The 12,934-nt window shown below is 50.4% G+C and overlaps 2 protein-coding genes across 9 annotated transcripts in view; one reads left to right on the forward strand and one right to left on the reverse strand.

Moving 5' to 3' along the window:
* The window catches only part of Hps4 (HPS4 biogenesis of lysosomal organelles complex 3 subunit 2), a 31,189-nt gene that overhangs the window by 485 nt on the left and 17,770 nt on the right, over positions 1-12,934 (forward strand). For 6 of the 8 annotated variants that reach the window (XM_087903690.1, XM_048450566.3, XM_087903693.1 and 3 more), the window contains exons 2-4: positions 897-1,398; positions 3,030-3,120; positions 5,087-5,230. In XM_087903690.1, the coding sequence (XP_087759816.1) occupies positions 1,358-1,398; positions 3,030-3,120; positions 5,087-5,230 (276 nt within the window). In that variant the 5' untranslated portion in view covers positions 897-1,357. Of the gene's footprint in view, positions 1-51; positions 470-896; positions 1,399-2,731; positions 2,761-3,029; positions 3,121-5,086; positions 5,231-12,934 lie in introns of those variants that run through there. The other 2 variants (XM_087903692.1, XM_087903694.1) reach the window with 2 other exon arrangements.
* Positions 9,272-11,506, reverse strand: LOC125410848 (uncharacterized). Its single transcript, XM_048450599.3, has one exon. It carries the CDS (start codon positions 11,327-11,329, stop codon positions 9,953-9,955), a length of 1,377 nt encoding a protein of 458 aa, XP_048306556.3. The 5' UTR covers positions 11,330-11,506; the 3' UTR covers positions 9,272-9,952.

Below are 12,934 nucleotides of genomic sequence, written 5' to 3' on the forward strand. Positions count from 1 at the left end.
TGCCCTGTGCACTCTCTGGAGCCAGGTGTCTGTAACTGAGATGACAGGTTTTTAGGTCTTTCTCAGGTTCATAGGGGATCTCCCTCAGGCACTTCCTTCTTCCTGAGGGGATTTTTGCTATTAAAACAGGATCCTCTGTAGCCATGGCTGACCTGGAACTCAGCAATCTGCCTGCCTTTACCTCCCTGTCTCCTTCCCTAAGATACTTTAAGACACTGTCTGTGTTTCCACAGATGGCAGAATTGTGGCTAGCTATGGAGACCATGTCCCTGATGGAATTAACTTTAGAAGTGGGAATAGGACCGTAGATGAAAATCAGAGAAGGGTTATCAAGTCGATTAAACCATTTTTGTGTTTCCTCCTGGTGTGTTATCCTGACAGTGGAAGATTACTGTCAGGAGATTTTGTAATTTTAATGCCGTGAACCACCTTTTTCTGGACAGTTCCCTCAGAGGAGCCAAGGATTAGAGTAAGTGAGGCTAGGCTCCCTTCTGACTGGGTATTCTGCAGTATACTGAGTTGTCTTCTCCCAGGGCGAGTTTGAATTGAAGGGCACTCTGAAAGTCTTCTTGTGCCCTGAAAAGCTACGCGCATTCAGATTAGGCGTTCGAGTGCCAGTTCCTTAATTTAGGTTCTACTATCACGTCGGCAACTGTTTGATTTGTGTGGCCCCTTAACACCCCGAATCTTCACACTTGTTATTTAATTTCCCTTCTGCAAGACTGACAGTGTTTTCTGCTGAAAAATGAGGGGGCTTTGAAGTCTCTGCTACCCACTCTTTTTTATTTTGAAATATAGTTTTGAAAGCTGTTTTGAAATCAACTATTCATTGAACCTTGTGGGTCACATGCATGCTCTTTGGCTTCTGAAAGAATTGGTTCTTTGTGTTTCCTCAGAGCTGAGGCACTGGTGTATGAACTGGAAACTTCAGAGCGTTTGAAGGAATCTACTGGATGACTTTGAACTATTCATAACGTTAGAGATCCTGTCAGAAGCTGTGCCCATCTGATATGCTTCTCTCTCCCGTGGACCTCCCCAAGAGGAGGTGGAAGAGGTCCCAGTGCAGACAGCCACATGGCTGCTCCTGAAACCAGACTACAGATCTGATGTGGTGAATAGATTTCATTCATCTTCAGCCTGTTTCCCCCTGAACTTCTCAGAGATGTGGAGATACTTCTGAAAATGAAACTGCTCCAAAGGTAAGTTGCATTTTCATATTGAATGGACAGTAAGCAAGTGGCAGAAACCACCTGACTGGACCACACCTGGAGTCACTGGACTGGGGACACCAGTGTGCATGGAGAAGCTCTTTTCGGAAGAATACCAGATGAGGAGGATGAGGCCAGCTGGAGAGTAAATGGCCACTCCCACCCCCCCAGAGACAAAGTCAGCCTCGTGGTGAGTGTCAAGGCCTGCCTAGAGGTGCTTCTGGGATGGTTTGAGTGAACTGGAAATTGGGCCAGCTGTCTTGCTGTTCTGCTTAGAAAAACCTCATTAAACGTGGAAACCATTCCTCTCCAGAGCTGATGTGTTCGGACCTTGCAAGTTTTTGGCTGGGGATATAGCCCAGTGGTAGAGTGTTCACTTAGCATCTGAGAGGCCCTGGGTCCCATCCCTAGTAGAGCCAGAATAAGCATAACCCAGAATGCCTTGCCGACTGCACCTCAGGCATTGTGGGTAGATGACTGTGATGGCGCAGCCAGTCTGATCACCTGGGTGTGGCTGTGGCTGGAGAGGCAGGATGGTTACCGTTGAGGTTTAGCCAGTCTGGCTCCTAAGGCTGTTGCACAATGTCTGCCTGACATGTTTCCCTCGTGTGCCCTCCGTAGCTTCATCCTTTCTCATAACCTGGGTCATCAAATGCTCCTGAGGTGACAGTGTAAGGTGTGGCTAAACAAGACTCAGCAGACCTAGCAACTGAGTACGTGTGGATCCCTTCCAAATGATTCCTGAGCTATAGTGTACCTAGAGGAGCAGGGCCGATTTCAGAGTGTGGGGAGGATGTGGGGTGAGTGGGTGGTCCATGGTGAACTCTGGGAGTTCACAAGTGCATTTGGTCACCGTCTAACCTGCAGCTGGCCAGTCGCACATTGAGTCCTGTAGCTTGAGGAAGTGGATGACGCTGGGACAGGTGTCTCTCATGAGAAAGGGGAAGTGGGAGGTCCAGGGGAGGGCCTCGAGTCCTGTGAAAACAGCTCCAGTGACAGCGTTGTGTCCTCTTGATGGGCTCTTCTGGCCGGGTCGGTGTGCTTTCTGAGTCTAAGAACTAGAACTGAAGGCCTGTCTCTGCCTAGCTCACCTTGTGCAATCAGGTGACGTCTGCTTCAGTCCTGGCTGAGCCTGTAGTCCCAGAACTCGGAAGGGAGGTAAAGGCAGGAGGCTGCGGAGTTTAAGGACATTCTAGGCTACAGAGTAAGACCTGTCCAGGGTGGGTAGAAGTTTTTAGAAAAGTGTAGAAGGTACTAGAAATTCCGAAGAAAGATTCCTTCACGCCGAGGAATCTGGAAGGGTGGGGAGGAAGCAAGATTGAGCTGCTGGCAAGGTTTTGAGACCAGAGAGCAGTTTGGTGTTTTTCTGTCAACTTTCAGAGGCTACTGTTTCCCATTATAGATGGGCATGTGTGCTGCAGGCCCTCCATACACATCTGTTAAATGAATCTGAGTTCTCAGGAAAGGGCTGCTTCCCATCAGCATGCTAAGGAGAAGTGCAGTGAAGACCTAGAGAGACAGCAAGAAAGCATGGCAGCATGTGCAGCTGGGGGTAAGGGTTTCACACAGTAGTGTGCAGTGGGTGATCTAGTTCCCTGCAGAGATGACTGCTTCCTCTAAAAAATAACTGATGACTGGGTCCAGGCAGATCTTTAGTCTGCCTGTGTTTCTCTTGCAGTGGGTTTATCTGCTTGTGGCTGCTGGGCTCTTCCTGGCAGCTAAATATCAAGCCCTCTCAGAGCCAGAGACAAGAGAGGAAGTGTCATGAATTTAGCATTGTCACCAGCAGGGACCCATGGCTCCGTTCTGTTCTCTTACCAGGTGGAACTACTTTTTTCTGTATGATGGTTCCAAGGTAAAGGGGGAAGGAGACCCTACCAGAGCTGGCATCTGCTACTTCTACCCCTCCCAGGTAAGCAGGGCCGTCGATGCACACGGCCTCTTTTAAGACATGTTGGGTATGAAATTCAGGACCCTGTGCATGCTCTGCTCTCTCCAGTCCTCTTTCTATCTATTTATCTTTTGAGTTTCGAGACAGGTTCTCACTGAGTTCTCAGCCTCTGTAGCTGCTAAGCTGACAGGCCTGTGCCACCAGGCAGTACTCTTGTCTCGATCTTAATTCCCAAGCAGTTCAGCCTCCCCCTTCCTAGCTCTGTTAGAGCGGGAGGGTTTTTTGTTGTTGTTGTTGTTGTTTGTTGTTTTTTCAAGACAGGGTTTCTCTGTAGCTTTGGAGCCTGTCCTGGAACTAGCTCCTGTTGACCAGGCTGGCCTCAAACTCAGAGATCCACCTGCCTCTGCCCCCCGAGTGCTGGGATTAAAGGCATGCGCCACTACCACCCGACGCGGAGCAGCAAGTTTTGTCTGTCTCCTCCAGAAGCTGTTACTCAAACAGAAAAGTAGAGACTATTACAAACTCTTACCTAGTGTCAGCAGCTGTGAACTCTGCAAAGTTTATGTGCCCTAACAGCTCTCTTACTTTCTCCCTAGGGAAGTTTAGAGCAAGTTCTAGACATTGTGTCATCCTGCCCATCAGTGTCAGGTCACGTGTGTATTGTGTTATGATCATACCTGACAGGGATGACCATGCGTGACAGTGCTTCTCCAGTGTCACTAGGTGATGCAGCTAGACGCTAATTGTTGCTGTTTCTTTGACATTACTCTGGTGACTGACTCTACTTGTCTCCCTCTCTCTCTTCCTTCCTCCCCCATACCCCTACCAGGACCCTAACAATACCCGTAGCCTGCTTGCTTAGTCTGTGCTCAGTTCCACTTTTAACATTAGTCTGCCTATGCCAGCCGTCCTGTATTCTTGTTCCCTCAGATTGCTGAGCTGCCATGTAAAAGGCCATGCCCTGGGTTGGGATGACCATGGTGACATCAGTGACATCTGTCAACTGATTTCCTTCCACTTTCCGTTCGTAGCAAGCTCTAGATCCCTGACAGGTTCATGGTACGCTCTGTGAGGCAGGATGTCATCATGATGGCATGCATTGCCTGCTACATCCTGTCCTGTGTGGCTATGCCATGGTTCAGGGCATGTGTGCAGCCACCCTGATTTTCTGTCTGTGTTCACTGTGGGGTTCTCTACCAGCCCGTCACCCCAGCAGCCGTCAGTGCCTTTATGAAGGCCCCACTCGAGAGTCATCAGGACTCCACAGTGCGCTCCCCTTTGTTGGCTCTCTTGTGTGGTGGGGAGTGTTGGAGATAGTATCCTGCCCTATGATCCAGGCTGCTCTTGACTCTTTTTTTTTTACATTTATTTTATGCGTATGAGTGTTTTGTCTACATGTATATATGTGCCTGGTGCCCATGGAGGGCAGAGGAGGGTGTCACATCCCCTGGAACTGGATGGTTATAGATGGTTGTGAGCCACTATGTGGATACTGGGAATCAAATTCCAGTCCTTGGAGAAGCAACCAATATTCTGAGCTGATGAGCCACCTCTCTAGTCCCTGCCCTTGAACGTCAGATTCTTTTGTCAGTGGGATTATAGGCATAAACCACCAAGCCCAGCTGTTGCTGGTTCTTATGATCCAGTTCCAGTGCAGTTGGGGCTACACAATGAGACACTATCTTAACAACAACAATAAAGACCAAAGTACACCATGCAAAACTGACCAGATGGCTTTAGCAGTTCAAAACATAAATCTCTGGAACCCATAGTGGAAGAGAAAATTAGCTTCCAAAATGGTCCTCTGGTCTCCACACAAGGCTTTGGTGCACGTGCCCAACTCCCACATGAGCACACACAGAAATGCATATGATAATTATTACAAAAAATTTAAAAATATAAGAATTATTCTCAGCCTGGAAAAATGGGGAGCAGGTGCTGGTTTGCACAGAGTAATCAGGTCAGACGTTGTCTGCTTCTCCCACAGACCCTACTGGACCAACAGGAACTGCTCTGTGGCCAGCTTGCTGGGGTTGTGCGCTGCCTGTGGGACCTTTCTGGTACCCCGCCCACACTCATCCGTCTGCGGAAGCTCAAGTTTGCCATCAGAGTGGATGGGGACTACCTGTGGGTAAGCTAAGTCTGAGGCCATGGAGCTGGTGTTGGAGTGTTGCCATGACAACGGCTTGTGTTCTTCCTGGGACTCCAGCTGCTCTCCAGCTGCTGCAATGGAAGGGGAGACCCTGCCGGGGCCTCACAATGTCAAGCACCAGAGCCCTCTCCAGAACACCCCAGATACTCCCTGCTCTGGATGTGGCAGATTTCTTAGTATTATTTTTACTTATTTATATTTGCACATATCTGGTGCACGTATATGGAGACGTGGTTTGTAGCGTGCCTATTACTTTTCCTTGGTGAGCTGTTCTCTGTTCTCTGTTTTGATGGTTTCTAGTCAGTGTTATCTTCTGTTGCTGTTGCCTTCTGCAGTCTGAGAAACTATTGCCTACTATTTTGGTCACCAATTTTTAAAAACAGTTTGATTGTTTTTGTTTCTAAATTTGTGTTTATAATCCTACCGGTTTCCTGGCTGTGGGTGGTGTGAGTGGACGTTAACGGTATTTTTTTCTCATCTATTACCCAACATTCCTTTGCCATTGCTGAGATCCCTAAGCACCTTTGTCAGGTGACTGAGCATGGGTCTGGGTCTGCGTGAAGATTCAGCAAGTCCCACATGCTGTGATTTCTAGTTTTGTGTGAGTCTTGGCATGGACAGTGTCTCCTGCAGCCAGTCCCTTCCGCAGCGACTCTGACTGGGGATGCTGTTTCGTTTTCAGCCGCAGTTAGTTTGTGGGCGTGACTGGGAGTCCTGAGTGGGTGGAGGGTGGGAGCAGTACTCGTATTACTTGTGCTGCAGCTCCCACCACAGGATCGCCTGGGCGCCTTTCCTTCCAGGTTCCTTGATGATGTCACATTTCTAGTGACTTCTGTTCATCCCATTAGTTCTAAGGCACCGAGTACTGGCAGGCTCACATTCTAGCTGAGCATCACCTTCCAGAGAAGCACACCCTGGCCTTAGTTTCACTGACTTAGAACTGCCATGGCTCTGTAGTCTCCTGCTCACCGTCTCTGTAACGGCACCAAGTTTAACATGCAGTGTCATAGCATAGCCTCAGCACACGGCAGAAGGGAGGCCAGCACAGATGCAGCTCACAGAGCAGGCCCAGGGAGTGACTAGGATGTGGCGTGCACCTGAGCTGAGCAAGGACCTGGAATGAGCAGGAATGGGCGCTTCAGGTCAGTCCTGTCGCTGGGTATCTGTGGAGGGCGGCCTTGCTGCAGTGGGGTCGGCTTAGCTGCAGAAGATGGGTTTTTAAGTTGATCTCATGTCAGCACACGCAGCAGCAGGTTACGCTGTGGTGTTTTCATGCACAGCTGCCGCTTTGGTTGTTCTCTGCGTCTGCTTGTGGTACCTGTGTTTCCTGGCCCTCATTCCAGCCTACGTAAGGTGTCTTCTTGGCTCAGTGTGGTGACCTCACCTTTAACCCCAACACTCAGAAGGCAGAGACAGGTGAATGTCTGTGAGTTCCAGCACAGCCAGAACTACACATAGTGAGATCCTGTCAAGAAAAGAAAAATGTCTTCTTATCTCCTAATGATCTCCATAATCCCCTTTCTGGTTTCATGGCTCATGGACCTGGAGAGCTGGCTCAGTGGTTAAGCTTTCCTGAGCATCTGGGTTTAGTTCCCAGCACGTGATGACTCACAGCCATCTGTGACTCCAGTTCCAGGGAATCTACACCCTCTTCTGGCTTCCTCAAGATGCATATAGTCGAAGTAGGGAACTTACTCTTGCAAGCTGTGCTCTGACCCCACATGTGTGCTGTGATCCCTACCTCCCAAAAATATAAACTATAAATCTAAGTTCTCTATAGAAAACATGTGGCATTTATCTTTCCCAATCTTCTTTTTAATTACATTTATTTATTTTACATCCAAACCACAGTTTCCCCTCCCTCCTCTTCTCCCATCCCCTCTCTACTCCTCTTCTGTTTCTGTTCAGAAAGAGGCAGGCTTCTGGGTATTAACAAAGCATGGCATATCAAGTTGCTGTAAGTTCCTCCCATTGTATTAAGGCTGGGCAAGGCAACCCAGTATGAGGTATAGGGTTACCAAAAGCCATTATTTTGCTTACTATACTGATTTCTATCCATTCTACAGATGCCATGATTTAATTATGATTTCATTATGGGTACATCACGTGTCAACCTTGATCTGCTTCCACCTCCCAAGTGATTGGATGATTGACACATAATACCACATATCTTACCAACTCATTGCTATTCATTCATTCAGTGTGTGTGTCTATGTGCCTGTGTGTATGTATCTGTGTGTGTCTGTGTGTGTATCTGTCTGTCTGCATCTGTGTGCCTGTCCTCAAGAGTGCGCATGTCGGCCCTGCGGCACAGCTGCTCTGATGGCTGTGTGTGGGTAAGAGGACAGCAGTGTGTGCTGGAGTCGGTTCTCTCCTCACCGTGTAGATTTCTGGGATTGAACTCTTATTGTCGGACTTGGCAGCTGTGCCTTTACTCTTACCGGCCCACATGCGTTCTTTGGTTAAGGAAGTTGCCTTCTTTGAGAGCTCTGTGGAAGCGTAGGTGGCTGAAGCTGTGCCGGTGTTGGTGCTCCCTCTGTTCTCTGTGACCAACCCCGGGGCTGCTTCTGTGGCGGTTCTATGCTGGTTTTCTGACTATGATTCTGTGGTATAATCTCACATTGCATCTCGTCAGGATCTTCTTTTTTGTTGTTGTTATTACTGTTTTTCCACGTAAATTTTATTTTTCTGAGTTCTTTGAGGACTGTTGTTTGGATTTTGATGGGGGTTGTATTGACTGTGTGGATTGCTTCATGCCATTCGCCACTTTCACACTATAAGTTACCTGGCCCTGGGTTCGAAGGCCCTTCTGTCTCCCTGAGCTAGCTACTTATTTTTTCTTTCTTTTTTTTTTTTTTTTTGGTTTTACACGACAAGGTTTCTCTGTGTGACAGCCCTGGTGTCCTGGAAACCAGGACAAACCTGTAAACCAGGATGGCCTCAAACTGTAGGCATGTACCACCACGGCCGGCTTTCACTGTGTTCTTCACCTTAGTTTCCCAGACTTGGAGTTTTTGTGTCTGTGTTGTTGAGGGGATTGCATTCTGTTCTTCCCTTGCGGTGTCCTGTCTGCATTAGGTCAGGCTTTGTGCAGTGAGAGGCATCACCTCATGTTTAAGAGCTGTGCGGGGACCAGGAGGAGTGCCAGCTGGGAGACTGCACAGCTACTGCCCGTAGATCACGAAGTGAAGGGCAGAGGAAAGCAGACTGCACACTGCCAGAGATCTCCTGTGAAGTAGGGGCCTGTTCACTCAAGCCTCACCAGCATGTCCCGAATAAATTCTGTGCCAACACTGCAAGAAGCAAGCTCCCGTGGGGTTCCTGTGGGCAGGCAGCCTCTTTACTGACACTGTCCTATAGGTCACTGACCACAGGTACTGTGCCAAAAACGTGGCAAGTCTGTGGTTCAGCAAATGAGGACTCTGGGGCCTCTGGGTGCTTGGAAACAGAGGAGGTAGGAATCCAGGAATCCATCCTGAGACATCGGCAAGGCAGACAGAGAGCCACTGTTAGGACAGGCTGGCATGGGGTGGTGCTGGGGAAACTGGTGACTGAAATCTCCCTAAAGCCTCCACACTGGACTAAATCTTCATGAAGTGCTGGGGTATCACATGACCTGCTGTCACCCTTTGGTTCTTTGATGCTCAGTTCTGACCACTGGAAACACTGACATGGGGCCACACACGACATCCACAGCAGTAAATGCTGCATAGGGAATTGGATGGAGATGGCAGAGGGGATTGTTGTTCATCAGCTTCGAATACTAGGACATGGCTACCTGCTGGACCTCCTGGCCATGGTACCACTCCATCTTAAACCGTTAGGATGTCTTATGCCCAGCAAAATGGACAGCCAATATGGAAACTTTGATCTTAAGTCTTTCACTGTCACGCTCCCATCTTCCACCTTCCTTCCCGCTGTGTTTTCTCACCTTCATGGTTTATTTTGAATAAACACAAGTAGGCTTTTGTTTTGGGTAACGATAAATAGACTTTTACTTTGAACAAATCACAGGCAGGCTTACTTTTTCAATAACATTGTTTAGGAACAAAATATTTCACATGCAAGTTAAATCTGTAACCCAAAGGTCCACTCAGCAGTTCATTTTTAGCACTCTTAAATGAGTTCCAGTAAAAGTTAAAATTCTGCAATGAAATACTGAGACTTTTTGCCTGCAACAGTGCCTGGGACTCAGAGAGCTGGCTCTATTTGTCACACAGGATCACAGGCCCAAACCTGGGACCGCATGCCACCTCACGACCCTCAGCTCTGCAGACCAGTTCAGCCACACACGGATACAAAGAACCCAACTCCCCGGATAACACCCTGCACCCACCCACCTAAGACACCAACCTACTCCTGTGAAATGGGGTGGCTGGGAAGGTGATGACGTCCACACTAGAGCAGGAATTGGGCACCGAAGTCTATACTACAACAGGGAACTTGTCATGGAAGGGATGGGGGCTAAAGAACACAGCTTCCTGAATGTGGGGAAGCTTTTGGTTAGGACAGCCCTTCGGGTTACAGTGAGGGGGCCAAGCCTGAGAGACAGGCCAGGCCAGGACCCCCCTGCCCCTCTGAGAAGCTCAGTCCTCCATCCCCCTTGCTGCTTCTGTCCTCTGCATTAGCTGAAAGCATCTTCATTCCTTGTGTGCTACCCTCAACATCAGCTCCAGTCTGCTTCCTGGGACACGGCAGCCATTACTTAGGATTGGTTCCTGGCCTGGCACCCAGTAGACGGCCCTGGGTTGGGTGTGGAGCCTGTGGTTTGGGGGGTCGGTACTCCTGCTTCTGCAGGCGCTCCCTCCCCCGGGCCAGGGCCTCCAGGTACCACTGCTGCTCCTTCCACTGCTGCTTTCGCTGCTCCAGCTTCTTCCTCCTGGCTTCCAGCTCACAGAATTCGTCATCCAGCTGCCGGAGCTGTGTTCGCAGTTCCCTGTTCTCAGCATTGACACCCTGGCAGAAGACTCTGTGAGCCTGTTTGGCCACAGTCTCCAAGGCCTTGGCCTTCTTCCTCAGCTCTCTGGTGATGTTTTCTCCAGACTCCAGCAGGTTCAGTTCCTCCACCTGCTTCTCTAGGGCGGCCCTTTCCTTCAGGAACTGGAAGTGTGCCTCTTGGTCCATCAAGGGGATGTCAGCTACTATGTTGGCTTTCTCCTGCTGTAAAGCCTGGATCCTTCTGTCCTGGCTCTTCTTTATCTGTGCTACAGGCCTCAGGGCATTCAGCTCCTTCCTGAAGCCTAGCTCTAGCTTCCTGCCTTGCAGCAGCTGCTTCTGGAGGTCTGCAGAGCGGGAGGTGAAGGTGCAGACCAGCTCTCGCCTCCTGTCCTCGATCTCCTGACACTGCTGTCTGTAGTCTTTCCACAGGGAGTCATACTTCTTCTGGCTTTCCTCCCTCCTCTGCTTCAGATACTCCAGGAAGTGCTTGTCTTCTGTTTGTTCGCATGCTACTTCCTTGATGTCCATCATCAGTGCCAACCGCCGTCTCTTAACTGCTTCCATCTCCTGTTCCAGCTCCCTCAGGGCCACCAGGGTCTTTTTCCTCACCTTCTTCTCCAGCCGGGTCATCGACTCTGGCTTCAGATAGCTGTTGAGAATGGTCATATATGGAGACTGTGCAGGAGGGGGTTGGGGGCTTACAGCAGACTCTTCTTTGGAATCCAGGCACTCACTGGGAGTGCTCTCCAGGTCTATGTTGCTGATGCTGATCCCTGAGGAGCAGGCACTGCCACTGGCCTCATGGACCTGCTTGTCAGAGGTGCTTTTGCCAATTAAGGGAAGTTCCTTCTTTTTCTTCTGGTCCAGGAGAATCAGTTCTGGCCACCTCACCCGGAAGTCATATATGGCCTTCTTCCTGGCCAGGGAAGGCCTGTAATAGAGGTCTTGGTATATCAAAGCAGGCTCATTCTTCCTTGCAGAAAGTGATGGTGGTTCAGCAGCCCGACCTCCCTGCTTGTGGTAGATAAGGGTGGCTCTTCTGCCCCTGGTTTCCCAGGTGATGTGGCCCTGGCCTTGGAACTCCTTAGCCCCTCCCCTCCTGGGTGCGGGACTTTGCCCCCCCCAGATCCTGCTGCCCATGACTCAGAAGCTCAGCACCTTATCCTGGCTACAGTAGTCCCTTCTGTTCATTCTCTTGGCTCAATAGTCACTGGTAACCACCTCCTCAGTCTCCCCTGTGATGGTCCAGGGAGAGCAGAATGTGGACTGTTGGCTTAGTCATTAACCCTTAAGTGGCAGATTTGCCTGGTAGGCGGGGCTAGGGAGGGGCGGGGCTTGTGGCGGGGCTAGGGAGGGGCGGGGCTTGTGGCGGGACTGGAGCCCAGATAGACCCTGAGATTGGAGCTACAGGCGTGGTTGGAAGAAAAAACGGCAGCGGTTCGGCGCCCGAGGCAAGCGGCACCTGGGCTTTTTCGGTCGTGCACGTCTATTGTGTTGCACTGTGACCTATCCTGTGCCGGTTGGACAGGAGTCCTGGGAGGGAGGGAAAGGTGCCAAGGGCCCAGAGGCCCCCAGGCTTCTGACTTCGCTTTGCAGTATGGTGCAATCTGGGTCTGTTCTGCCGGCTTCGGACTCCCTCCAAGCTGGCTGTGGCATGGGAGTCCTGATGCCATGGCTGTGGAAGGGTGGGGCTTGCACAGAAAGCTACCTCAGTTTCCCAGGAAGTGGGAATTCCCAGGATTGCGCCCTGTGCAACCACCTCTGTACCGGGGTTACAGTGAAGTAAAGTAGTGAAGACCCAGAGTGTGGAGCGCTCTAGAGAAGGACAAGATGGAAGACCTCCCACCAGCGGAGCAGCTGCCAGAGCAGAGGCCCCAGCAAGGCCACTGCGCTGATTGGCTCTCCCTGCTTTGAAGGACAGCTGAGGAACTTCCCCTTGGCTTGTGACACAGGTTTCCTGCCTCCTGGCAAGGAGGCCCCGGGGAGCATCAGCAGGAAGCACCACTCTCTCTTAGAATCTTGGGAGGAGGCTTCTGGGATAGGCCATGTGTGGTTGATGCTCTTCTCTGTGCTCCACTGACCTCATCACCTCCCCTGCTCCCGGCTTTTGGGTCTCAGTTCAGCACTGCTATGTACTGCTCTGTGTGCAAACACAGACTAGATGCCTGGGAAACGGTTGTGAAAAGGAGGAAGGAGAGTGAACGACAAGGAGGAGAAGCCGCAGGGACAGTAAGGACACTCCCCACACCTTTAATTCCAACATTGGAATGGTGGTGGCAGAGGCGGGCAGATCCCTGGGAGTTTGCTGTCAGCCTGATCTATAGAGCTAGTTCCAGGGTAACACAGTGAGACCTGATCCCAAAGAAAGAAAGGAAGGAAGGAGCCTGGCACACTGTCTTTCAGTGATGGAAGCAAGCACAGGCTTCTGTGACCTCTAACCTCCCCTTTCTGTCATTAACCATCACCTACATCCTCAGTGTCAGTGGCAAGGCCTTGTCCTGCATTCAGATCTGTGCATCACCCCTCACTAGGGGTCATGGTAACAGGCTTGAGCACAGTTCCTGCCTAAGGCCCCCACCTCCCTGTTGCCACGCACAGTGGAGAACTCTGCTCATCTGGGGAATAACAAGAAGCAGGTCATTTTCTCCCACGAGCAAGTGGACTGTGGTCAGCAGGGCCTGGAGAACAACACTAGCTTCACCTCACCACCTTTGCTCAGCACCTTCTGCATCAAAGAAGAGGGAA

The sequence above is a fragment of the Myodes glareolus genome, chromosome 2 (assembly GCF_982192425.1).
Source record: "Myodes glareolus chromosome 2, mMyoGla1.1, whole genome shotgun sequence".
NCBI lineage: Eukaryota > Metazoa > Chordata > Mammalia > Rodentia > Cricetidae > Myodes > Myodes glareolus.